The 26,788-nt window shown below is 39.3% G+C and overlaps 1 protein-coding gene across 2 annotated transcripts; it reads right to left on the reverse strand.

Annotated features, from left to right (window-relative positions):
• Positions 1-1,797: 1,797 nt before the first annotated feature.
• Positions 1,798-25,111, reverse strand: lbr.L (lamin B receptor L homeolog). 2 transcript variants are annotated; one of them, XM_041562568.1, is made up of 14 exons: positions 24,878-25,111; positions 17,154-17,330; positions 14,047-14,274; positions 12,802-12,885; positions 11,172-11,364; positions 10,549-10,724; positions 9,764-9,818; positions 8,966-9,163; positions 8,738-8,841; positions 7,371-7,496; positions 5,013-5,181; positions 4,128-4,208; positions 3,912-4,034; positions 1,798-2,361 (listed from the first exon to the last, which is right to left on the reverse strand). In XM_041562568.1, the coding sequence occupies exons 2-14, from the start codon at positions 17,316-17,318 to the stop codon at positions 2,201-2,203; spliced, it is 1,863 nt and encodes a 620-aa protein (XP_041418502.1). In that variant the 5' UTR covers positions 17,319-17,330; positions 24,878-25,111; the 3' UTR covers positions 1,798-2,200. The 2 variants fall into 2 exon arrangements, with proteins under 2 accessions (XP_041418502.1, XP_041418503.1); XM_041562569.1 differs by lacking the exon at positions 24,878-25,111 and adding an exon at positions 24,706-24,823.
• Positions 25,112-26,788: the final 1,677 nt, after the last annotated feature.

Below are 26,788 nucleotides of genomic sequence, written 5' to 3' on the forward strand. Positions count from 1 at the left end.
TACAAGATTGCGCTGGTGTGAGTAGTGAGGAGGGAACTGTAAGAGACAGACCCTACTTCTCATAGAAATGACATATACATTACACGTCTATTTTATACAGAATTATTATTATTATCTTTTTTTACATTATTTCCCCATTTAATAGAAGCAACAGCATTTCACATGATTGTACAAAGACAACATATTCACAAGCTCAATGTCACTGGCAGAGCATAAAGTCTCATTCTGCAGTTTAGGACTTGTGATGTTGTTCTATGTATCCTCAGTGTGTAGAACTTGTGGGATCTGTCAGCAGTGAATTTAGTGCCTTAGTTCTACTGTGTCAAGTTACGAGTAGAATTTATACAGATAAAATGCAGCAATGAAATCCAAAACGACTAATGAAAGAAAATCGGGTCCTAAGCAACTTCCCAATATTTACTCATTGCTATTGAGGTTATTTGTAATCGTAATTAATGCAGAAAGCAGTGTCTGGGCTGTTCACTATATGTATATTTCTCCCCTAACAAACTAATCCTTATTGACTAGTAATCCTTTTCGTCTTCTACTAATACCCTCTTACTCCTGCCCCTACCTCCAGTCTCTTAGGAACAGTAACACCAAAAAATTAAAGTATTCTAAAGTAATTAACATATAATGCAGTGTTGCTCTGCACTGGCAAAAATGCTGTGTTTGCTTCAGAAACGCTACTATTGTTTATATAAACAAGCTGCTGTGTAGCCATGGGGGCAGCCATTCAAGCACAGGATACACAGTAGATAACAGATAAGTACTACTATTGTTTATATAAACAAGCTGCTGTGTAGCCATGGGGGCAGCCATTCAAGCACAGGATACACAGTACATAACAGATAAGTACTACTATAGTTTATATAAACAAGCTGCTGTGTAGCCATGGGGGCAGCCATTCAAGCACAGAATACACAGTAGATAACAGATAAGTACTACTATAGTTTATATAAATAACCTGCTGTGTAGCCATGGGGGCAGCCATTCAAGCACAGGATACACAGTAGATAACAGATAAGTACTACTATAGTTTATATAAATAAGCTACTGTGTAGCCATGGGGCAGTCATTCAAGCACAGGATACACAGTAGATAACAGATAAGTACTACTATAGTTTATATAAATAAGCTACTGTGTAGCCATGGGGCAGTCATTCAAGCACAGGATACACAGTAGATAACAGATAAGTACTACTATAGTTTATATAAACAAGCTGCTGTGTAGCCATGGGGGCAGCCATTCAAGCACAGGATACACAGTAGATAACAGATAAGTACTACTATAGTTTATATAAACAAGCTGCTGTGTAGCCATGGGGCAGTCATTCAAGCACAGGATACACAGTAGATAACAGATAAGTACTACTATAGTTTATATAAATAAGCTACTGTGTAGCCATGGGGCAGTCATTCAAGCACAGGATACACAGTAGATAACAGATAAGTACTACTATAGTTTATATAAACAAGCTGCTGTGTAGCCATGGGGGCAGCCATTCAAGCACAGGATACACAGTAGATAACAGATAAGTACTACTATAGTTTATATAAACAAGCTGCTGTGTAGCCATGGGGGGCAGACATTCAAAGCTGAAAAAGGAGAAAAGGCACAGGATACACAGTAGATAAGACCTGTCCAATACAATGGTGTTTTACCAGTTATCTGCTCTGTAACTTGAGCCTAAAAATGAAGCTGGCTCAGTTGTAATACTGCCGTTTGGTTTTGCAAATTTGGGCCATGACCTGAGCCAGGGGTTAAACGGACTAATGGTTATCTATAGTAATAAGTCAGATCGATTTGCTGCTTTTTATTTTGTTCCTTGAAAGTCCAGTTGATGTGACTTATTACTATAGATATTCCATCACCACAATAAACAAGATCCTTCACAATTATCTCTGCCAAAAGCCTAACTGATTACCCAATGACTTTAATACCATTAAACGGAACTTTAAGCTGAAAACAAAAAGATTCAGAGAAAGCGAGAACTGTGAAACAACCGCCCGTGGGTTAAAGCTCCGTGATTTGCTAAATATGTTCTTTTAAATATATTTGCACTTAAAAATATATATTTTTTAAAAAAAGAATTGGTAAAAACATTCTATATATATATATACAGCTCGTGCTTATTCTACACAGGTTTTGGTTACATGGAACCCTCCGAGATCAGGGAGGGGCCAGTGATGTGTCTTGTTAGTAAATATACGGGACTAAGCGGTAGCGCACGTATTGGCAATACTTGTCCCAGTCCAGCCCGTATTTCTCTCGGCATCTCTGCTCGTCTCTGGCTGCTCGGTCGCTTAGAAGAAGTATTAAGAAGATCACGTAGAAATAGGGCAAAATGTGATTAAAGCCTAAAACACAAAGTAGAAAAAAACACTTTAAAAAGGGGAAGTGACATTTATCTCACCTGTAACCGTAAATGATCAAGAACCTGGATTGTGACAGCGATACGGTCATCACTAGAAATTGGAGGTTAGATTGTTTTACAGGTATGGGATCTGTTACCCAGAACCACTTTATCCAGAAGGCTCCAAACAATGGAAAGGCCGACTCCCACAGACTCCATTATAATCAAATAATCCAGATATTTAAAAGCTACTTCCTTTTTCTCTGTAATAATAAAACAGTAGCTTGTACTTCATCCCAACTAAGATATAATTAATCCTTATTGGAGGTAAAACCAGCCTATTGGGTTTATTTAATGTTTACATGATTTTCTAGTAGATTTAAAGGGGTGGTTCACCTTCCAAACACTTTTTTCAAATCAGTTGTTTTTAGATTGTTCCCCAGAAATAAAGAGTTTTTTCAATTAATTTCCATTATTTATGTTTTACTGTTTTTCCAAAATCTAAGTTTTAAGTTGAATGTCTCTGGTGTTTGAGTCTGGCAGCTCAGTAATTCAGGGGCAGACCCTGAACTGTTACAATTTTGCAACATTGAGTTGATCCATTTCTCAGCAGCATCTGTGGAGTATTAGTAATTATTGTATCAATTCTAACAGCTGCCTGTAATGAAACCCAGAGATTCTGCTCAGCAGGGACAAACATAAGAAATGTATCAACTAAATGTATCAATTTAGAACAATTTACAGGGTCAGTGACCCCCCCTCCCAGAGCTGCTTCAGAAGGTGTAAAATGACACTTTACTCTTCAATATTAGAAAAACTGTCACACATACAAAATAGAAAGTCATAGGAAAAAGCCGTTATCTATCTGAAAACAACTAGTTGTTTGAAGGTGAACCAACAACCCTTTTAAGGTGTGAAGCTCCAAAGTACAAAAAGATCCATTATCCGTAAAACCCCAGGTCCCATGCATTCTAGATAACAGATGCCATACCTATATACAGGTAAAATACCCAGAATAGTCTGGTTCCATTAAATAGAAAAGCGCTAAAAAAGTTCTAACTACAATAGACCAATGAAATCCAACCAGACTAGCTGCCAGGTTACTGACCCCGGAGCATTTTGCACCATATTATTTCACAAGCCTGTTAAACTTGTCTTGTTATAAAGTAGCACAGAATCCAGGATTCGGTTCGGGATTCAGCCTTTTTCAGCAGGATTCAGATTCTGCCGAATCCTTCTGCCCAGCCGAACAGAATCCGGATCCTAATTTTCATATGCAAATTAGGGGCGGGGAGGGGGAAACAACTTTTTGTTACAAAACAAGGAAGTAAAAAATATTTTCCCCTTCCCACCCCTAATTTGCATATGCAAATTAGGATTCAGATTTGGTTCGGTATTCGGCCAAATATTTCACAAAGGATTCTGGGGTTCGGCTGAATCCAAAATAGTGGATTCGGTGCATCCCTATTATCAAGATACATATAAATATGTTTTACTTGCTCTTTACGTTTATATCTGTAGCTCATTTTAAGGAAACTTGAGCTGGCTACTCACCACAGGCCAAACACCAGGCTAAGGCCATTAATATGTCACCCAAGTAATTAGGACGGCGGACAAATCCCCACCACCCGGAGACCAAGAGTTTGTTTCCTGCTGATGTAGGAATAGTTTTCAGATCTGGGGAGGAAGGAAAAGAACAATGAGGATCCTGCAGGTGAGCCAATTAGAAGGCCCCGAGTGACTGTTAGAGAACAAGTATCAGAGCCTTACGGGAAAGTCGTGGATCATCCGGATTCTTCCTGAAGGCGCACTTCTGGTTATTGGCACCTCGGTATATGACGTAACCTAAAACTAAAGGAAAGAGAGACAATGTGTTAAACAAAGCAGAGAAATTTTACGAGAGAGATTATTCAATACTGCCGAGATGAAGCCCCAAAATGTAAATGTTTAGCTACTCCATAAACGGACGTATTTACTAACAGTTATAGTAAAAGTTCCTTCAAACAACTAGTTGTTTTCAGATATAATCACCAGAAATATCGACTTTTTCCAATGACTTTTTATTTTCTATGTGTCACTGTTTTCTAATATTGAAGTGTCATTTTTCACCTTCTAAAGCAGCTCTGGGAGGGGGGTCGCCGACCCTGTAAATTGATATTTAGTTGATACATTTTTTATGTTTGTCCCTGCAGAGCAGAATCTCTGGGTTTCATTACAGGCAGCTGTTAGAAATGATACAATAGTTACTAATACTCCAGAGATGCTGCTGAGAAATGGATCAACTAAATGTTGCTAAATTGTAACAGTTCAGAATCTGCACCTGAATTACTGAGCTGCCAGACTAAAACACCAGAGACACGAACATTCAACTTAGATTTTGGAAAAAGTAAAAAATAAATAATGGAAAGTAATTGAAAAAAAGTCTTTATTTCTGGGGAACAATCTAAAATAGGGATGCACCGAATCCAGGATTGGGTTTGGGATTCGGCCTTTTTCAGCAGGATTCGGATTCGGCCGAATCTTCCAAGATGGATTTGGGGATTCGGCCAAATCCAAAATAGTGGAATCGGTGCATCCCTAATCTATAAACAACTGAGAGCCGCCATCCAAAAACCGGCAAGCAAATAAGATTTAGGAGAATTACGGAGGACGTACGGTTCAAGGCCACAATGGCGGAAGCTGCCTGCCAAGACAAATGCACAGGATTGTTTACTAAGTAATAAGTCTGTAAGGAATATATGAATGGGATCAACGCCAGGCTTCCAAATGCAAGAAGGAATCCAAATCCGTCACGTTCAATATCCGGTGACATCAAAAAATATTCCTGCAAAAAAAAACAAAAAAAAATTAAAAAGATGGTAAAAAATGTTAAGATAATGTTTTTTTTAAAAGAAAACTTTTATTTTAAACAAAACAAAGGCCGAGTCCCAGCGTCCTTATCCATTTGCCGTATAACGCAATAAAGTTTCACAGTGACATTTAAAGGAAACATTATCTGCAATGACTCCGTCTAGGAGTGGTATGAAGTAGTAAAGCCCAGGATATATGGAGAGAGATCCTTATGGCAAGTCCATTACACACCAGGGGGAGACTTTTATATCATTTCTTGTTCATGACCATAACCTATGGATTGGAGTAGTGATGCACCAAATCCACTATTTTGGATTGGGCCAAACCCCCGAATCCTTCGCGAAAGATTCCGATGAATACCGAACTAATCCTTATTTGCATATGCAAATAAGGAGTGGGAAGGGGAAAAAATGTTTGCTTCCTTGTTTTGTGACAAAAAGTCACGCAATTTCCCTCCCTGTCCCTAATTTGCATATGTAAATTAGGATTCGGTTCGGCCAGGCAGAAGGATTCGGCCGAATCCTGAATTGAATCCTGGATTCGGTGCAACCCTAGTTTGGAGTAATGGCTATATTAAAGGGGTGGTTCACCTTCAAACAACTAATTGTTTTCAGATAGTTCACCAGAAATAACGACTTTTTCCAATAACTTTCTATTTTCACTGTGTGATGTTTTTTCTAATATTGAAGTGTCAAGTGTCTTTTTTCACCTTCTGAAGCAGCTCTGGGAGGGGGGGTCGCCGACCCTGTAAACTGTTCTAAATGGATACATTTAGTTGATACATTTCTTTGTCCCTGCTGAGCAGAATCTCTGGGTTTCATTACAGGCAGCTGTTAGAATTGATACAATAGTTGCTAATACTCCAGAGATGCTGCTGCAAAATTGTAACAGTTCAGAGTCTGCCCCTGAATTAGTACTACTACTAAAAACAGTAAAAAATAAATAATGGAAAGTAATATTTATTTCTGGGGAACAATCTAAAAACAACTGAATTGAAAACAGTGTTTGGAAGGTGAACAACCCCTTTAAAGGAGAAGGAAAGCGCCCGAAGCAGTTTATTGCCAATAGATTAGCCACAATAGTGCAAGCTATAACACTTTATTTATTCTGCAGAATGCTTTACTATACCTGAGTAAACAGCTCTAGAAGCTCTCTTTGTTTGTTTAGTATAGCAGCTGCCATATAAATTTGGTGTGATATCACTTCCTGTCTCTCCATGAGTCTCTCCCTGCTCACTCATAGTTCTGGGCTCAAATTACAGCAGGGAGGGGAGGAGGGAGAGAGGAGCAAACTGAGCATGCTCAAGCCCAAGCCCTGGAGGTTTATGCTGAAAACAGTAAGTCTGATATAGAAGCCCATGAGTACACAATAGAAGGAAAGAAATGTGATGTTTCTTTTGACAGAGGACTCAGAGCAGCATTTATTTGAGGATTTACTGGTGTGTTTATTAGGGATGAACCGAATCCACTATTTTGGATGCGGCCGAACTCCTGAATTCTTTGTGAAAGATTCAGCCGATTACCAAACCTTATCCTAATTTGCATATGCAAATTAGGGGTGGGAAGGGAAAAACATTTTTTGCTTCCTTGTTTTGTGATAAAAAGTCACGGGATGTCCCTCCCCGCCATAATTTGCATATGCAAATTAGGATTCAGTTCGGCCAGGTTTAAGGATTTGGCTGAATCCAAATCCTGCTGAAAAAGGCCGAATCCTGGATTCGGTGCATCTCTAGTATTTATATAGACATTTCTAATAGCTTAATTTTAGCCTTTCCTTCCCCTTTAAGCAATTGGAACAGTACAGGACTGGAATCTACCAAGGATACATATATTTATCTCTCATCCAACTTCCTGCCCAAGGATTTTAGTCTGGTCGGGAGAATGTATGGCTGGTGCATAACTTCATACTGAATGAATGGTTGAAATCAGGAAATTATATCAATTATCTGCGGCTTCCTTCAAGAATTCTAAAACTAATTCTGGGATAACAGTGAACCATCGTAGCTTTGCTAAAGAAAGTTTCAATCACTGCCTCAGACATCGAGCTGTTGAAAAAATAAAGGACTAGGTACTTGGGTTACAGCCCTTCGAAGATCCAGTTGTCTATGCGAATGTTTCCCCCACTTAATTTCCCCCAAATCAGCTTTAAACTAAAAGTAATTACCTCATACCAGAAAGCATCGAGCACGTACAGCAACTGAAAACTGTTCAACAATATCATCGATAAGGACGGCTCATCCAGTTTCTGTTCTTTCATTTCAGCTAAGAGCATAATTATATTAATAAGAACCTAGAGAGAGAGACAGGGAAAGGCAACACTTCATAAGAATCAAGGTTCCTATACAGTAATTAATGATGTGCTTTGTTCTCTTATAGGGATACTGTCAGGGGAAAACATTTCTCAAAAGAGCAAACAGATTTTTTTATATTCAATTTTGAAATCTGACATTGGGCTAGACATATTGTCAGTTTCCCAGGTGCTCCTAGTCATGTGCAGGCGTCAAATCGAATGCGACGTAAAATAAGGTAAGCAATAGCAATGTCGGATGGTGTCGCAGCATTCATCGGATTACCTTATTTTCCGTTGCATCCGATTTGACACCTGCATTTTGGCGCAGTGGATCCATCGAAAATGCATAGAAGTTATCCGTGTAGTTCGCCGCCAGGCGACAAATCTCCTCTTCTTCAGAGCGACTAATCTCCCTGAACTGCCTCCCGCTGGCGAAAATGTAAATTGCTGGTGGGATGGCACTCGTAGCGCTTCGTTTTCCCAAGTTTCCTCTTGTGGCAACTTCGGGCGATTTTGGAAAACGAAGAGCAGATTGCCATCCCCCCAGCAATTTACATTCTAGCCGACGGGAGGCAGTTCAGGGAGATTAGTCACCCCGAAGAAGAGGAGATTTGTCGCTGGGAGACTAATCTCCCCGATTCTGATCGTGTGTCTCTGCCCTATTGGAAAGGTAACCAGATAACAGCTGCCTGGTAGAACTAAGAACAACACTCAATAGTAAAATCCAGGTCCCACTGAGACACATTCAATTACATTGAGTAGGAGAAACAACAGTCTGCCAGAAAGCAGTTCCATCCTAAAGTGCTGGCTCTTTCTGAAAGCAAAATGACCTGAGATGCACCTACACACCAATATTACAACTAAAAAATACACTTTTTGGTTCAGGAATGACATTTTATACGGTACAGGGAATTATTTGCAGTGTAAACAGTATAATGGAGAAATAAAAACTACACCATAAAAATCATGACAGAATCCCATTAAGTGTTTGCGATTTCTGCATGTTGCTCTTAGAAAAGCATTGGTTATCATGTGATTCGAAATTGTGCAATAAACACAAGCCAAGTTTTACTAACAATGTAAAAATCTATAAACCTTGGCCAAAAATAAAAGATGGAAACTTATTACACCTGGCGTGTGTTGTTATCACAACAGTATTACTCACTGTACATCCTTCTACAGCTCCATCACTGCAGCCCCCAAATTAATAAACTAAATTAAACGGCTGACTTTAGACTTACCCAGGTCATTAATGCATGCCGAATCACAAAGAAAACTTTAAGGTCTATATTTCCAATACGCGGGTTTATTTCTCGGCCCATGAAAAATTTATAGATGAAATTCCCTGTGGAAAATATTAACAGTTATGTGGCATAAACTGTGTCATGTTTTATAAGAATTTTTGATGTATAAATGTGAAATATAGTAAATCAACAAAATTAATAAACATTCAAATCTCTCAAACAAACCTGAATTTCCTGCCCAAGAAAGCTCCTCATTTGGGACTTTATAGGATCGTACATAAAGATAAATGCTGAGCAGAAAAGAAAACAATGTGGTAGAAGCTGCAAACTGAAGATAGTGCTCAAAAACATAAAGGAAGTCAATGTTGTAATAATAATAGATCCCCGCCATTGTTGCTGCAGTCAGAAGGAAAGCATAAACTCCTAAAAGGTGGAGGGAAAAAAAACGTTATCAACCATTCAAAATAAAATCAGCAGAAAATTTAAAAATGACCTGTAATCTGGCATATAATCATCACAGTCCCACTACTGTTTCATCACTATTCCAGATTGCAATTTTTTTGTGGTTCAAGCAAAAATGAGATGAAAAACTCAAAATACTTGAGAAGATTTTTTTTTGAAAACTTGAAAAAAGTCACAATTTAGTAAAATTGGTGAAAATTCTGGGGATGCACAGAATCCACTATTTTGGATTCGGCCAAATACCGAACCGAATCCTAATTACCATATGCAAATTAGGGATAGGAATGGAAAAACATTTTTTACTTTATTGATTTGCGACATAAAGTTACGCGTTTTCCCTTCCTGTCCCTAATTTACATATGCAATTTAGGATTTGGAACGGCCAGGCACAAGGATTCGGCCGAATCCTGCTGAAAAAGGCCTTGCCTGGATTCAGTGCATCCCTAGAAAATTCACAAAAAGAAACTCGTAAATAACAGCTGACGAGTTTCTATGGAATGCGGTGGGAATTATCTCAGAAGATTTCAAGCAAGATGGTAAAATATATTAAATAAAACATACCGCCAATACGATACTTCAGTCTTTTTCCATTTTTAAGCTGCGCACCATCTACAACCTGGATAACACAAGAAGTTTGTCATTTATCTCATATTTTGCAAAAGGCTTTCCAACTGTCAACACTAGAATCCATGTAGAGTAGGTTGTGATGTTAACATCATTTTTTGCTAATTATTTGCTTATTTAAAGACACTATTGCACTGATTTAATTTGCAAATGAGGGTTTAGATTTGAATCCCGTTTGAGATCTGGTGGAAAGAGGGAAAATGACGGATATATGTTGAAAACGACTATAAATTTGGTACAAATATGTGGACATTTTATATTTGAGAAAAATATTAATGCATTTAACACTGGGGAAATGTGATCAACTCTAATTTAACCGTTGAAATATCTGCCCATTTGTGTTGGTTTTTGTACAAATTTATTTTGCTCCAAAAAAATCTGAAAACAGAACAGGATCTAACTACAAAATGACGTACACCTAAAAATATTACAGATGCACCGAATCCAGGATTCTATTCAGGATTCCGCCTTTTTCAGCCGATTTGAATCCAAATCCTAATTTGCATATGGAAATTAGGGGCGGGGAGGGAAATCACGTGACTTTTTGTAACAAAACAAGGAAGTAAAAAATGTTTTCACCTTCCCATCCCTAATTTGCATATGCAAATTAGGACTCGGATGACTATTCGGCCGAATCTTTCGCAAAGGATTCGGCCGAATCCAAATAAGTGGATTCGGTGCATCCCGAAAAAATATTGCATGTATTTATGCCTTTACTGTACCTTCCCAAGTGGAAGCAGATAAAACAGCGCTTGCAGCAATGTCCACAAAACAAAGAACCCAAACACTTGAATGTCCAACAGTTCCACAAATGGATAACTTGATGGGTATTGCTGCCCACACACAACTAGGAGGTAGTACAGAAGAGCAGGGAAGCAGATCATGAATAGGAAGCAACCTGGAAGACACAGATAAAAGAAGTTAGCAATATGCCTATAAACTACTTGAGAAAAAACATTTTGCCAAGAACCTGTTGCTGATTGGGGGCTGCAGCGTTAGTCTCCCCCATTAAACACCTTGAAGTCCCGAGTACAGTAGAACCCCAATTTTACATTTTTCAGGGGACCAGAAAAAAAAATGACGTTAAAATCCAGGAAAATGTAAAATCAACTAAATGTATTATACATAATATATAGGTGGGACCACAAAACAACAAAAAATTTAAAATGAGGGAAAACTTAAAATCAGGGGATGTGAAAATGGAGGTTTCACTGTAGTTGGAAGTTTCCTACCACTGATTTGTAAGAGTCGTAAGATTAAGTCATAAATTCGTAGTTATGGAATATGTCAGTTTGGATTCACATTCTATGAATCATTTATTAGGAAGAGATAAAACATGATGTACCGACTGCTCCTCCAAATGCCAGTTTTGGATTCCCAGCATTCTTCTCAGTGATTTGTGGCAAGCTTTCTGTCCGTACACTGTCTGTCAGCACAAACCCCGTTGGTATGCTGCTCTCCATTCGTGGGCTGAGGCTGAATCGCAAAACTTTTTCGTTCCTTTCCACCTCTACCTCCATCGGCTCTATTGCTTTAACCTATTAAAGAGTAGAACATTAGGCAAAGCAACACCCATAAATTCAGTGAAATGAAAAAAAAAACAAAAAAAAAACCCTGTACAGTTATGGGACCTGTTATCCAGAATGCTCAGGATCTGGAGTTTCAAGATAATGGATCATTCCGTAATTAGGATCTTCATACCTTAAGAATCAAAATTGGCTACCAAGCACTTTTACCTACCGTAATAGATAAAGCAATGCACGAGGAACCTCTAGTGGCCAAAAGAGGTATATATTGAGCCACAAAATGACATACTCCTGCAATCACTTATATTAAAAACATAAAAGGCTTTTTTGCGGGGGTCTAATGGATTTTAATATGTGATAATAAATAGATTTTTTACCTTTATATGCACAAAGTATCTAATTTTGTCTCTTCATACCTTATGTCTGTTAGAAACTCATGTAAACATTAAATAAACCCAATAGTCTGGGTTTTCTTCCAATAAGGATTAATTATATCTTAGTTGGGATCAAGTACACCAAGGACCTCTCATCCAGAAAGCTCGGGACCTGGGGTTTTCCGGATAAGAGGAGCTTTCCATAATTTGGATCTTCATACTTTAAGGGGCCAATTCATTAACTTCGAGTGAAGGATTCGACCATCGAATGGGCTACTTCGACCTTCGACTACGACTTCGAATCGAATGATTCGAACTAAAAATCGTTCGACTATTCGACCATTCGATAGTCGAAGTACTGTCTCTTTAAGAAAAAACTTCGACCCCCTAGTTCGCCATCTAAAAGCTACTGAACCAAATGTTAGCCTATGGGGAAGGTCCCCATAGGCTTGGCTAAGTTTTTTTGGTTGAAGGATAATCCTTCGATCGTTGGATTAAAATCCTTCAAATCGTTTGATTCGAAGGATTTAATAGTTCGAACAGAGTATTTGTGCAAAATCCTTCGACTTAGATTTTCGAAGTCGAAGGATTTTCATTCCCAGTCGAATATCGAGGGTTAATTAACCCTCGATATTCGAACCTTGATGAATTTGCCCCCAAGTCTGCTAGAAAATCATGTAAATATTAAATAAACCCAATAGGCTGGTTTTGCTTCCACTAAGGATTAATTATATCTTAGTTGGGATCAAGTACAAGCTACTGTTTTATTATTACACAGAAAAGGAAATATTTTTTTAAAAATTTGATTATTTGGATAAAATGGAGTCTATTGGAGATGGCCTTTCCATAATTTGGAACTTTCTGGATAACGGATCTTATACCTGCACTAAAAAAAAAAAACCTCTAGTCTCATAATGTAGTGGGTTATGGTGACCACAGAAATTACATCTTAAATTTCAGGTTCCAGTGAGGCAAAACAGAAAATAAAAAAAAAAAAGAATTGTGTGAAACAGAGAACAGGAAAATGTTTGAAGCCTTAATAGGTAACAAGACCATGCAGAAGTGTTAGACTTACTGGTGTTGCTCTGTGGCGTGCAATTGTTTTCTCAAAGCCTTCGGGTTCACCATTATGTTTGCCAGTAGTGTAGTCTCGCAATTTCTGTGGGAAAATAAAAAGTGTCACTCCAACTGATTTTTTTTTTAAAATGCAATATATTTTATATACTGTATATTTTTTTTTTTTGAGGTATCTCTTCATAAGTCTACTATATTATGTTTAATATTATGTTTATATGTTTAATATTACATTCTCCTTCTCTGCTAATACAGTGCACTAGGCCACTCTGCTTGTGTGGCTGCAGTTCCACTTTGGAGTATCAGTTTGTGACAATCACTTTGTGACAATCACTTTGTGACAATCACTTTAGTATAATCCAAACCCCAAACATGTAAATCAGTGGTTAATCAGCCCAGGGCAGAGGAAAAGTTAAACAGCACTGAGCTAGAGTTCCACTCCAACAAGCAGAAGAAAACAAAACAAAAAAATATATATATATATATATTTTAAAGGGGAACTATCGCCAAAATTAAAATGTAATATAAGCTTCATCATACTGAAATAAGAAACTTTCTAAATACAACCGATTAAAAATTCTGCATTATTTCTGAAATAATCAGGTTTATCTTCACTATTCCTCTCTCAGCATCTGTTTCTCTTCAATCTGTCTTCATGCAGCAGTTGGGTGTCAGATCCAATATATCTTATAGGGGGGCTCCTTTCCTAGCAGATGTATTAGAGTTCACTCAAATAACTGATTCCAGTACAAACAAAATCTTACAAATTAACTGCCTTTTGCACAAATTCTGCATGTAGAGAGACATGATGTCTGGTGATTTTAATAGAGTGAGCTCTAATACATCTTCTAGGCAAAATGAGCCCCCCTATAAGATATATTGAATCATTCATCTGACAGACAACTCCTGCATGAAGACAGAACAGATGCTGAGAGAGGAATAGTGAAGATAAACTTGATTATTTCAGAAATGGTACAGAATATGTAATTGATTGTATTTAGAAAGTTTCTTATTTCCGTATGCTGAAGCTTATTTTAATTTTCCATTTTCACAATAGTTCCCCTTTAAGTAAACTCCTTCCAGTCTCAGCCTAACAACTGGTTGCAAGAGGCAGTGGGACACTAGGAACCAGACAGCAAATGCCCGACAGGATCAAACCAAAATAACGATGTCCTAATGTAAAATGTCATCATACAAGAAGAGCTTCCTGCTTAATAACATGCAGCCTAAATGAAAATGAAATTACCACGGGGGTTAGGTGCACTTGAAGTCTATCCCCTTTTTGGATATCTCTGATTATAGATGACTGATGTCCATTCTTTGTGGGTCGCCCTGGAGAACTTGAACGGAGAGGAGAACGGAGAGGAGAACGGCGACGTCCTGGAGAACGAGATCTCCCTGGAGATCGGGACCTTGATCGACTTCTGCGTCTCGAGGGAGAGGAGGATCTTTTCCTGTTGAAGATGTTCAGTCTCTGTAACAGCAAACATATATGTTAATGAGATTGTCATACCACTCATCCTAAAACCCCAGTATGGGCTCTTCCCTATACCGACTAATTTTTGCTTCTTTTCCCACAGGAAGACATAGACCTTTCCATAGTAGAAGGGGGGCAAATTAAATGTATTCATTTTAAAAAGGAAAACTATACCTCCAAAATGAATACTTCAAGGGATACTGTCACATGACTGGAGGCAGCTTGGAAACTGACAATATGTCTAGCCCCATGTCAGATTTCAAAATTCAATATAAAAAAAATCAGTTTGCTCTTTTGAGAATTGGATTTCAGTGCAGAATACATTTAAATTCATATCATATTAAGTGACATATTAGGAAAGGCTAAAATTAAGTCAGCTTTATCAGAACGGTCTATAAAAATACACCAGTAAAAGTAATGTTGTTCCTTCTATTGTGTACACATGGGCTTCTGTAACAGACTTCCTGTTTTCAACATAAACCTCCAGGGCTAGGGCTTGAGCATGCTCAGTTTGCTCCTCTCTCCCTCCCTGCTGTAATCTATGCCATGAGTGAGCAGGGAGAAACTCAGGCAGGAATTGATGTCACACCAAGCTAATATGGTAGCTGCTATCCTAAACAAACAGAGAGAGCTTCTAGCGCTGTTTACTCAGGTATGGTAAAGCATTCTGCAGAATAAATAGTATTATAGCTTGTACTATTGTGGCTAATCTATTGGTAGCTTTCCTTCTCCTTTAAAGAATCTTATCAAACTGGAATATATATTAAAGTAAATCTTGCCCATTTACATCTCTTGCCTTGAACCACTATTTTGTGATGGTCTGTGTGTTGCCTCAGAGATCACCTGACCAGAAATACTACATTATTTACATGAAGCAGAGTTTTACACATTAGCTGTTTTATGCAATATCTTTTTATAGAGACCTACATTGTTCGGGGGGGATAGTTTTCCTTTAATTAGAGAGCAGGACAAACTCACTGCCCACTGAAACAGATGCACCTCAAGTAGAGCTGATACATATAGGAAGGGGTTTCCATCCTAAGAGCCCTGTCACATGAGGCCTTTGGTATTAATAACAATATCTGGTCCACAATACAAATTGAAGCAATTTAACGGTCTCCATATCAGAAACCAAATGGGTTTATCTTTGATCCTTCAGAGGATGTGAACTACAACACAAGCATTTCTATGAATGTATTTATATAGCACCACAAATGTATGTAGTGCTTTACATGGCATAAACACATATAGGGGTATAGTTATTATAAGTTACAGTAAAAATAAATAAATCTATGTTTTTCAATACTCAGTTGGGATGAGGTCTCTGCCCGAAGTGCTTACAATCTAATTATTCACCAGTTAAAGGTGGAAGTGGAATGATCAATGTTGCAAATTATATAAGTTGCAATTTAACACTTCTTGCTGAGATTCAGTAAACATCTAATTGATGAAACACTTCCACAAATCAAGAAATTGTATATTTTTCTCCATAGCCGCCTGGCAACTTACTCTTTCACCTTCAGCCTCAGTACATGTCCCTAATTTCATTCTAGAGTCCCTATCTCAAATATATAATAAAAAAAAAAATCAGTACCGTTTTTATAAGAAACCTGACTGTATGCAGCGAAATTCTCCCTTCATTTACTGCTGTGGATAGGAATTGTCAGACGGTCCCTAACTGCTGAGCAGGGAAACAATCAGACTTATGAACAGCAGGGGGAGCCCCCGTCTTACTTCCCAGCCATGCAGAACTCAAGCAGCTTTGTTTGTTTCCCTGTAGAGCAGTCGGCAACTGTGTAGAGATTTGTTTTGGATTTTATTTTTGCCTTTACATCCCCTTTACTGTTTCCAACTCCAGCTGCAGGGACAAAGATCATGGAGCCAGATTTAAACAGATAAACTGGGATTCTATTTGGAGGATTATTTTGCTGCAGCCGCTGGTTCTGCAGAGTTGGAGAAAGTTTGTATTAAACAATACAAAAACTATAAAATCCACATTAGATTACAACAACACAGGACCCAGTGCAGTCTGTATATTCTGATTATTAATCAGTCTTGCTGTATTGGCTTCTGGCAGACATTATTTGACTTGTGCTGTTTTGATTATTTATGATGATCCCTAAGCAGCCCAGACCACACTGAGCATGTGCACATGGTCTTGCAAAGATGTTTAACAAAGTTACAAGATGGTGACCCCCTGTGACCAACTTTGAAAACATTTTTGTTTGATTAGACTTGTGGTGCAGTAAGTTCATGTTTATGTTTAGTATACAAAATACAGCATTTCTAGCCTTATTCTATTTTCCCCTTTAAGATGTTAGAGTTGTCCAGACTGGCCAAACACACCTTAATCCCCCCTCTAGCCTACAAGCCAGTTATAGATGAGTGGGACAAATGAGTACCCTGATATAATTTTTACATATATAAATTGTCCCATCTGATAAAAAAAACGAGATATCGCACTACACCGATATCCTGAGGCACTTTCCAACAAGTGTTCATTTTCTTATGGTTTTGGAATTATTTCGCTTTCTGTTCAGTAGCGGTCTAGTTTGTAATTTCTTCAGATACCTGGTTGCTGGGATGTAATTTACCCTAGCAACCAGGCAGTTGTTATGAGAGACTGGAATTGAATATGGGAAGGGTCTGAACAGAAAGTAATATAAAATAACAATTAAATTGTAGTCTCTGTTTTGGATGTTGGGTCAGTAATTCCTCCATTTGAAAACTGGAACTGGTGGATCTTTAGAATAATAATTGGGGAATGTACCATTTATAAGACTGAAAAGCTCTGAACCTATAAAGAGTCAAATCAAATTTTCTTACACACGTGACACGTGACCCTACGTATTCCATGTGAAACAATCACTTCTCACCTTAATGTCGCCCTCCTTAAGATCCAGATCAGTTCCATCTTTATAAATGACTTGATATTCCTGAGTCTTGCTATTGAATCCCACCACTTGCACCTCATAGTAAAGGCTGCTCCCTGGCCATCGACCCATCACAGTCTCACCAGTCTCATATTTTTGGCCCGGCATTTCCTTAATGATCTGCATGAGGAGAAAATGGAAATAATTAGGCTTATTGCTTAAAGGGGTGGTTCACCTTCCAAACACGTTTTTCATTGTAATTGTTTTCAGCTTGTTCCCCTGAAATTACTTTACATTATTTATTTCTTGCAGTTTTTCCAAAATCTAAGTTTAAAGTTGAATGTCCCTGTCTCTGGTGTTTGAGTCTGACAGCTCAGTAATTCAGGTGCAGATACTGAACTGTTACAATTTTGCTCCATTAGTTGATCCATTTCTCAGCAGCATCTGTGGAGTATTAGTAACTATTGTATCAATTCTAACAGCTGCCTGTAATGAATCCCAGAGATTCTGCTCAGCAGGGACAAAGATAAGAAATGTATCAATTTAGAACAGTTTGCAGGGTCGGCGACTCCTCCCAAATCTTCTTTAGAAGGTGAAAAATGACACTTTACACCTGAATATTAGAAAAACAGTGACACATAGAAAATAGAAAGTAATTGAAAAAAATCATTATTTCTGGTGATCTTTTTGAAAACAACTATTGTTTAATAGGTAGAACTACACGTTTTTTGTCGGATCGATGCCCAGCGACAAAACGCACACGACAAGTTGGATGGAGACACAGGCAGCAAAAATCGAATTGGTCTGAATGAAAAGTCGCAGGTAAGAACTAGGGATGCACCGAATCCACTATTTTGGATTCGGCCGAACCCCCGAATTCTTCATGAAAGATTCGGCTGAATACCAAACTGCAAATTAGGGGTGAGAAGGGGAAAACATTTTTTACTTCCTTGTTTTCTGACAAAAAGTCACATGATTTACCTCCCGCTCCTAATTTGCATATACAAATTAGGGTTCGGATTTGGTTCGGCCGGGCAGAAGAATTCGCCGAATCTGAATCCTGCTGAAAAAGGCCGAATCCCGAACCGAATCCTGGATTCGGTGCATCCCTAGTAAGAACTACATTACATCTGATGGGACACGACTGTCAGTTATGGATGCAGTCAGCAGCGTCTTCATCCGACAGTCGGACTGTATAGTTGTTACCTGCGACTTTTCACTCAGACCAATTACATTCTGACACGTGTGACTCCATCTGTCTCCGGGTGTCGATCAGTCAGAAACCGCTCGTGTCGTTCTAACCTAAAGGTGAACAAACCCTTTAACTTTCTATACACACCAACCAGTAAAACGTACATTAGGGATGATTTCATTGGGCGGTGGCTTTTCCCCCTTCCCCCATAGCTTTATTATTCAGGATACTGGCATTTCGCATACGTCAGCATTTAACCCTGTTCTTTGTCAGAACGGCCATGTTGTTCCGTGGCAGCAAAGGTCCCTGGCATGTGACAGTTGCCATTACTACCGGATTTTGCCGCAGTTATTCATTCAGCTCTGAAACCTCTATTTGTATTTCTCCTGCAGAAGTCAGAATATGGCACCAAACAAACAAGATGGCACTGACAATTGAGATATTCCTGGGGTTTGGGCTTTGCAAACAGTTTCAGTGGCAATTCTTCATTTATAGAGTCGGTTGCAGTATTGATTAGAGGGAAGAGTTGTGGCTAATTATGGATGTAGAAAACAATGGATGCCTTGTCTTGCCCAGTGATACACTGCACATCCCATGTCTGAGGGTCGCTTTGTTCAAATTGCCGCCTGGTAACGTCAGCCAATCATTTCAATATGATTATGAGAATGCACCAGATAGGGGAGCTCTTTCGGCAGAAAGTATATAATAAATGTAGGGATGCACTGGATTTGGCCGGATCCTTTGCGAAAGATTCAGCCGAATACCGAACAGAATCCTAATTTGCATAGGGAAGGGGAAAACTTTTTTAATTCTTTGTTTTGTGACAAAAAGTCAAGCGATTTCCTTCCCCGACCCTAATTTGCATATGCAAATCAGGATTAGGTTCGGCCGGGCAGAAGGATTCGGCTGAATCCGAATCCTGCTGAAAAAGGATGAATCCCGAACTGAATCCTGGATTCGGTGCATCCCTAAATGAAAGTACATTTACGTGAGCAGAGTAAGCAAAATAGCAACTGCCGCATATTCTGCGCAAACTTGGTCAGCTGACCCTGGGGCCGATCTCAAAAGCAACAAGCGACACTTTGTCTTACATTCCGTGTATCTTACTATATGGACCACTAGGAGCAAAAACGTGGGCAACTGTAACTTTGAGAACTGGATTATAAACAGCCGCTTCAAGAACCCGATTACAGTTTATTCAAAGAATTCTCCTGTGTAATGGTGGGGGCAGCCATTCAAAGTGAAATAGGGAACACGTTTAAATAACAGATAATAGAAAAGCCAATGGGTTTAGTCCTTACACTAATGCCACTCACACACTCCTACAGATGGACAGAATGAAATCAGCTCTCATGTCTGTAGAATATGTTGGCATGTTCATGTTATTAATAAAAATAATAATAATAATAACATGGGACCATAGTTACCAAGGAATAAATTGTTACAGGTATGGGACCTGTTATCCAGAATGCTCAGGAGATTAGTCGCCCCGCAACAAATCTTTTCTAATCTCCCTGAAATGCAATTTGTTTTCCGAAGTCGCCCGTAGTTGCCTCACGAGCAAACGTTGGAATTCCGAAGCTGGCGGGAAGGCATTTTGGGGAGATTAGTTGCCTGAAGCAGTGAAGATTTGTCGTTGGGCGACTAAGCTCCCCATCTGACACCACCCTAAGTCTACTAGAAAATCATGTAAACATTAATTAACCCCAATAAGGTTTATTATTAAAATGTATTTATATAGCGCCAACATATTGCGTAGCACTATATAGTGGGTACAAGTACAAGCTTCTGTTTTATTATTACAGAGAAAAAGAAAATAGTTTTGAAAAATTTGTATTATTTGGATAATATTGAGTCTATGGGAAACAGCCTTTTTGTAATAACGAACTGTTATACTTGTACATACTCTGCTTCACCCCCCCCCCCCAGGCTAAAACAGCAATTTGGCAGGTTTTAGATGGCGAATGGTCAAAGTCGAATTTTTAAAGAGACGGTACATGATAGTCAAAGTACACAAAAATTAGCTCAAAATTCTAATTTTCAGTTCGACCATTGATAAAGCTGCCCCTAAATACTGGTGCTGTCTAAGCAACTTTTCATTTGGTCTTCGTTTTATCTTTTTTTAAAGCTTTTGAATTATTTGCCTTCTTCTTATTCTGACTCTTTTCAGATTTCAAATGAGGGTCGCTGACCCTCCCCCATCTAAAAAACAAATACTCGATAAGGCTACAAATGTATTGTTATTGGTACTTTTTACTACTCATATTTCTATTCAGGCCTCTCCTATTCATATCCCAGCCTCTTAATCAAATCAATGCATGGTTGCTAGGGGAAATTGGACCCTAGCAACCAGATGGCTGAAACTGCAAAGTGGAGAGCTGCTCAATAAAAAGCTAAAACACATAATAAAAAAGGAAAACCAATTGCAAATTGTCTCAGAATATCACTCTCTACATCAGACTAAACGTTAATTTAAGGTTGAACAACCCCTTTAAATATCTGGGTTACATAGGCTTGGAAGCAGTCATTCTGGCAAACACTAAGAGCCTATAAAGGGTTAAACAAACTCTTTAATTGACAAAGCAGCTGTTGCTATAATCACTAGAAGAGACACATGCTGAATGATTTAGAGGAATAGTGAAAGGAGTGAAGATCATGTTAATCTCCTAATTTAGTCACATTGCTGAATAAACACAGGGGGCAGGGAAACTGCCCCCCCACCTGTCCTTAAAGGGGTTGTTCACCTTTGAGTAAACGTTTAGTATGATGTAGCGAGTGATATTCTGAGACAATTTGCAATTGGTTTTCATTTTTTATTATTTGTGGTTTTCAAGTTATTTAGCTTTTTATTCAACAGCTCTCCAGTTTGCAGTTTCAGCCATCTGGTTGCTAGGGTCCAAATTACCCTAGCAACCATGTATTGATTTGAATAAGAGGCTGGAGTATTAATAGGAAAGCCCTGAATAGAAAGATGAGTAATAAAGAATAACAATAACAACAAATGTGTGGCCTTACAGAGCATTTGGTTTTTTGGGTTTTTCTTAAAATGGGGTCAATGACTCCTATTTGAAAGCTGGAAAGAGTCAAAAGAAGATTAGATTCAAAAACTATAAAAAAAAATAAACAATGAAGAGCAATTGAAAACTTGCTTAGAATGGGCCATAACTTAACACACTTAAAGGTAACTTTAAGGTGAACCAACCATTTTAATTCAGATTTCCAAAAAAAGAGGTTTGCAAATAAATTAGCTTTAAAGGGGTGGTTCACCTTTATTATGTTATAGAACAGACAATTCTAAGCAACTTTTCAATTGGTTTACATTATTTATTTTTATAGTTTTATAGTTATTTGCCTTTTTCTTCTGACACTTTGCAGCTTTCAAATGGGGGTCACTGACCCCTTCTAAAAAACAAATGCTCTGTAAGGTTACAAATATATTGTTATTGCTACTTTTTATTACTGAACTTTCCATTCAGGCCTCTCCTATTTATATTCCTGTCTCTTTTTCAAATCAATGCATGGTTGCTAGGGTAATTTGGACCCTAGTTACCAAATTGCTTAAGATGCAAACTGAAGAGCTGCTGAATAAAAAGATAAATAACTCAAAAATCACAAATAATAAAAAAATGAAAACCAATAGCAAATTGTCTCAGAATATCGCTCTCTACGTCATACTAAAAGTTATCTCAAAAGTGAACACCCCTTTTAAGTGATCCTTGCAGTCCCATAGGTATATACAGAGCAGAGTGTGGCTAATGTATATACAGGTGTCACTAGCCACAGAGGATGAGTAAGCCCAGCACTAGTGAGTAACCAGGAAATACAAAGAAGTGGAGATAATAAACATAGCTAGGGGGGTCCCCGCAGTCGAGTGATATATTGTGTGTGTGCAATTTAAGAATTGCCAGATATCGGGACAGTAGCACTAACCAGACATAAATCTTTTCATACATTCCATCCTGTTTATTTTCTTTGTTCCATTCCTCTAGGTGCTGAGGTAGGTGGGTGCATAGCTGAGGAGCCCTGGTGCATGAATATATTATTATTATTATTATAGAGCTGACAGTTTGTGAGCTAAATTCCAGGGGCAGACATAACTACCCAGAATGCACATGCCTCTGCCTTACTCCAATAACTACACAGAAGCCTAAACACATTCTATTGGAATTTGGCTGATTGTAAACTCCCGTCTCTGTGTGACTCCGCCTCTTAGTCACTGCCGCCAAGTACAGCAGCACCTTGGAAATATTTTCCTATTCATATTTCGGTCTCTTATTCAAATCAATCCACGGTTGCTACGGGTAATGGGGACGCTAGCAACCAGATTGCCAAAATTGCAAACTGGAGAGCTGCTGAATATAAAAAGCCAAATAACTCAAAAACTAGAAAAATGAACGCCGATTGCAAATTGTCTCAGAATATCACTCTCCATATCATACTTAAAGGGGAACTCCACAAAAACATAACTTAAGCTTTTTGAAAAGTAAACTTAATTTCAAGGAACATTGCAATATATATCAATTACAAAAATATGCAGACTTTTCATGATTTTTAATGGTTTCTGACAGTTTCCTAAGCCTAGCCCCATGCTCCAAAACTCGGTGGGCCGACCCTCATGAGCCCCCACCGGGCCAGACCCCCTCTCCCGATATTTAAATTTTGGGGGAAAAAACGTTTTTGACGATGTGCAGCGCCTTCTGCGCATGCCCGCTGAGCGCTCACGCGCCGTTCATGCGTGCAGACTGAGCAGCACATTCACACAGTCGTGCCGAGCTCGTCGCATCAGGGGGCCCAGGACCAGCAGTCCCTAAGTCCGACCCTGCCCTGCTCTCCTGCTGATCTGTCTGACTACTTTGCTGAGCTGGCTGACTACTGTTACTTTGTATCAACAGCCATCTGTCCTCAGCCTGCATCCTCCAAACCCCACAATTCCCTGTGATTTCAATAAGGAAAGGAACATCACAGTGCAATGCATTGTGGGTTATGTAGTTCCTGCATGTTGTCTGTACGCTGTGGAGAAGTTGTTACAAATTGTAACATCATTGTTTAGAATCTCATCTTCCCTGCCAAGATTTCAAATGATGCAGAAAGAGAAGAACTGTTACACAGCTGGATTTCAGCATAGAAAATGACATTTATTCATACTTTTTGAAGAAACTGGTAACTGTGATGGGGTTTTTAGGGGTTTATGTGTTATTTGGGCATCTTTATCACATTTTGGTTTGGAAGCCAGAGTTCCCCTTTAAAGTTAATTTAAAGGGGAATAACCCATTTAAAGCTGTAGTGTGGGGCTGCCTAAAGGGAGGGACAGGAGTCACAGGGAAAGACTAATGAAGATTTATGGCCTACCATCTGCTGTCAGCGCCGATTCAGACCTAAGCGCCGCCTGAGGCGGCTCCTGCAATGCCGCCCCCCTCGCTGACTTACTTGTCGGGAGGGGAGGCAGGAACACTAATGCGGAGAGCGCAATTGCGCTCTCTCGCATTAGTAAAGCCGAATTTCCGGTTTAAAAACCGGAAATTCGGCTCTTAAAGGTGCAGGAGCGGCTTTTTGCCGCCCCTGGAAACCGCTTCGGCGTTGCCGCCTGAGGCGAGCGTCTCAGCTCGCCTCATTGGCGGCGCGCCCCTGTCTGCTGTTATACATTCTTATATAAATGTGAGTTTTCTAATGGAATGCCTTCTATTGGTGGCCTCCCCTATAAATCTGCCAGTCTCCTCCCCACAGATCATCTTAAAGGGGTTGTTCACCTTTAAATAAACTATTAGTATGATGTAGAGAGGGATATTCTGCGACAATTTGCAATTGGTTTTTATCATAAGCGTTTTTTGAGTTATTTAGCTTTTTATTCAGCAGCTCTCCAGTTCGCATTTTAATCAATCTCGTTGCTAGGGTCCAAACTCTCCTAGCAACCATGCGCTGATTTGAATAAGAGACTGGAATATGAATAAGAGAGGCCTGAATAGAAAGATGAGTAATAAAAAGTAGAAATAATAATACACGTGTAGCCTTACAGAACATTTCTAGACGGGGTCAGTGACCCTCCCATTTGAAAGCTTGAAAGAGTCAGAAGTATTAAAAAAAATAAAGTAATGAAGGAAGACTGTTTCTGGCGAGTGCCCTGTCCCTTAGTTAGTGAATAGATTATAATAAATGCTTTTGCAGCCCAAAGTAGCAGTAAATGTTTGTTATTCACAGCCCCGCCTCCCTTGGCTCCCAGAATCCCCTGCCAAAAGCAACACAGCCCCGCATCCACTGGCACATAGCCCCGCCCACCCCGGCTCACACTAACCCCTCCCAGCGTCTGACGTCCGTCTCTTCGGGCTCCCTGTCACTCCGAAACTCTATAAATAAGAGCAATTGCACCTGCTCAGCGGACTCAGTGCCAGTCTTTATGTTGCCCCGCCCGGCAGTGAGAACGCCACAAGGGACGAGGCGTAAAAGCCGGCGGAACTTTCTTAACTATTCCAGCGAAACGCTGTCCCTCTGACTGATAAGCACCGCCGCTATAGTCGCACAACGCTGTAGCCGCTCTTACCTGCTACGTCTCTGTCACTCCGCAATGTGACCTGCGCCTCGGCGCTCCCCTCAGCAAACTTCCAACTACACAGCACTCCTTAACCGCTTAGTCTCCGGGCTCTCCGAAATAGCGCTGTGGGCGCGAACGCTAGTGATTGGCGGAGAAAGCATGTTTGAAACGTGCCCCCAGCCGGTAATTGGTTGGTGGTAGGTGTGAGGCAGGCGGGAGGAGGGAGAGACACGCCCACTGTAGTGCTGATAGATTTCAGAAAGAGCTGAGGTAAAATGGAGGCGGGATGTGGAGGCAGGAGGGGGTGGAGCAGGGGAGGTTTAGGAGCTTGGAATGGAAATACTAGTCCTGTGCACAGCGGCTTTTAAAGTAACAGCCTGGAATCATTTTATTTTATGGACTGGGGAAAGGGGCTTGAGTTATAGTGAAACTACTGGCTCCTTGTCTGTGTGTCTGACCTGATCAAAACTGCTTTGTCATAGACTTTATCTGACTTGTTTGTTGCAATTACTGAGGCAATTCTCTTGATTACCTCACGGCTCCAATATCCCCGAGACAGTGTCTGTATATATACAGTTATGGGCTCCATCATCCGGCAACCTGTTATCCAGAAAGCTCCGAATTACAGAAGGGCCGTCTCCCACAGACTGCAATTTATACGAATGAAATCCAAATTTTAAAAAATGATTTCCTTTTTCTCTGTAATAATAAAACAGTAGCTTGTACTTGATCCCAACTAAGATATAATGAATCCTTATTGGAAGCAAAACCAGCCTATTGGGTTTATTTAATGTTTATATGATTTTCTAGTCGACTTAAGGTATGAAGATCCTAATTACGGAAAGATCTATTATCCGGAAGACCTCAGGTCCTGGGCATTCTGGATAACAGGTCCCATACCTGTGTATGTAGGCGTGTGTATGTGTGTATATATATATATATATATATATATTTCTTATTACATTAGGGGAAAATTAAATACATTCACATACAGCAGAGTCTGTCAGGGAGCCCTGACTAAAGGCAAAAGGTTGGGCCTGATTTCCTGAAAGACACTTTTCTTCCCGAGACCCACCCTAAACACTAGGGGCCGATTCACTTACTTCGAATGAAGGATTCGAAGGTAAAAAAACTTCGAATTTCGAAGGTTTTTTTTGGGCTACTTCGACCATCGAATGGGCTACTTCGACCTTCGACTACGACTTCGAATCGAAGGATTCGAAGTAAAAATCGTTTGACTATTCGACCATTCCATAGTCGAAGTACTGTCTCTTTAAAAAAAACTTCGACCCCCTAGTTCGCCATCTAAAAGCTACCGAAGTCAATGTTAGCCTATGGGGAAGGTCCCCATAGGCTTGCCTAACTTTTTTTGATGGAAGGATATTTCTTCGATCATTGGATTTTATCGTTCGATCGAAGGAATTATCTTTCGATCATTCGATCGAACTATCTGCGCTAAATCCTTCGACTTCGATATTCGAAGTCGAAGGATTTTAATTCCTAGTCGAATATCGAGGGTTAATTAACCCTTGATATTCGACCCATAGTGAATCGGCCCCAAAGTAATGCCATTTCTGTTTCCTGACCCTTGGGTAATGGGGAACTTTGCTGAACTTGCCTTTTTTTTTTTTATATATATTTTTTAATACATTCTTTTTTCGTATTTTCAATATTCATAAGCTTAAAAGCAACTGAAAGCAGTTTTTGTTTATCCATTTCTGTGCTCTGGTTCTGACCCTCAAAATAATGTTACAGAAGTGATGTTCTCCAGGTCTGCTATGTTTTTAGCAGGAGTCAGAACCATCAATGTAAGAATAAAAACAACCAGGCAGATTTTGCAGAACATAAGCAATTTCACAGGGGCAACAACACACAGTATATTACAAATGCCACAGAATTCATTGTTGTTTAAATCCTTAA

This window comes from Xenopus laevis, chromosome 5L, assembly GCF_017654675.1.
Source record: "Xenopus laevis strain J_2021 chromosome 5L, Xenopus_laevis_v10.1, whole genome shotgun sequence".
Taxonomy (NCBI): domain Eukaryota; kingdom Metazoa; phylum Chordata; class Amphibia; order Anura; family Pipidae; genus Xenopus; species Xenopus laevis.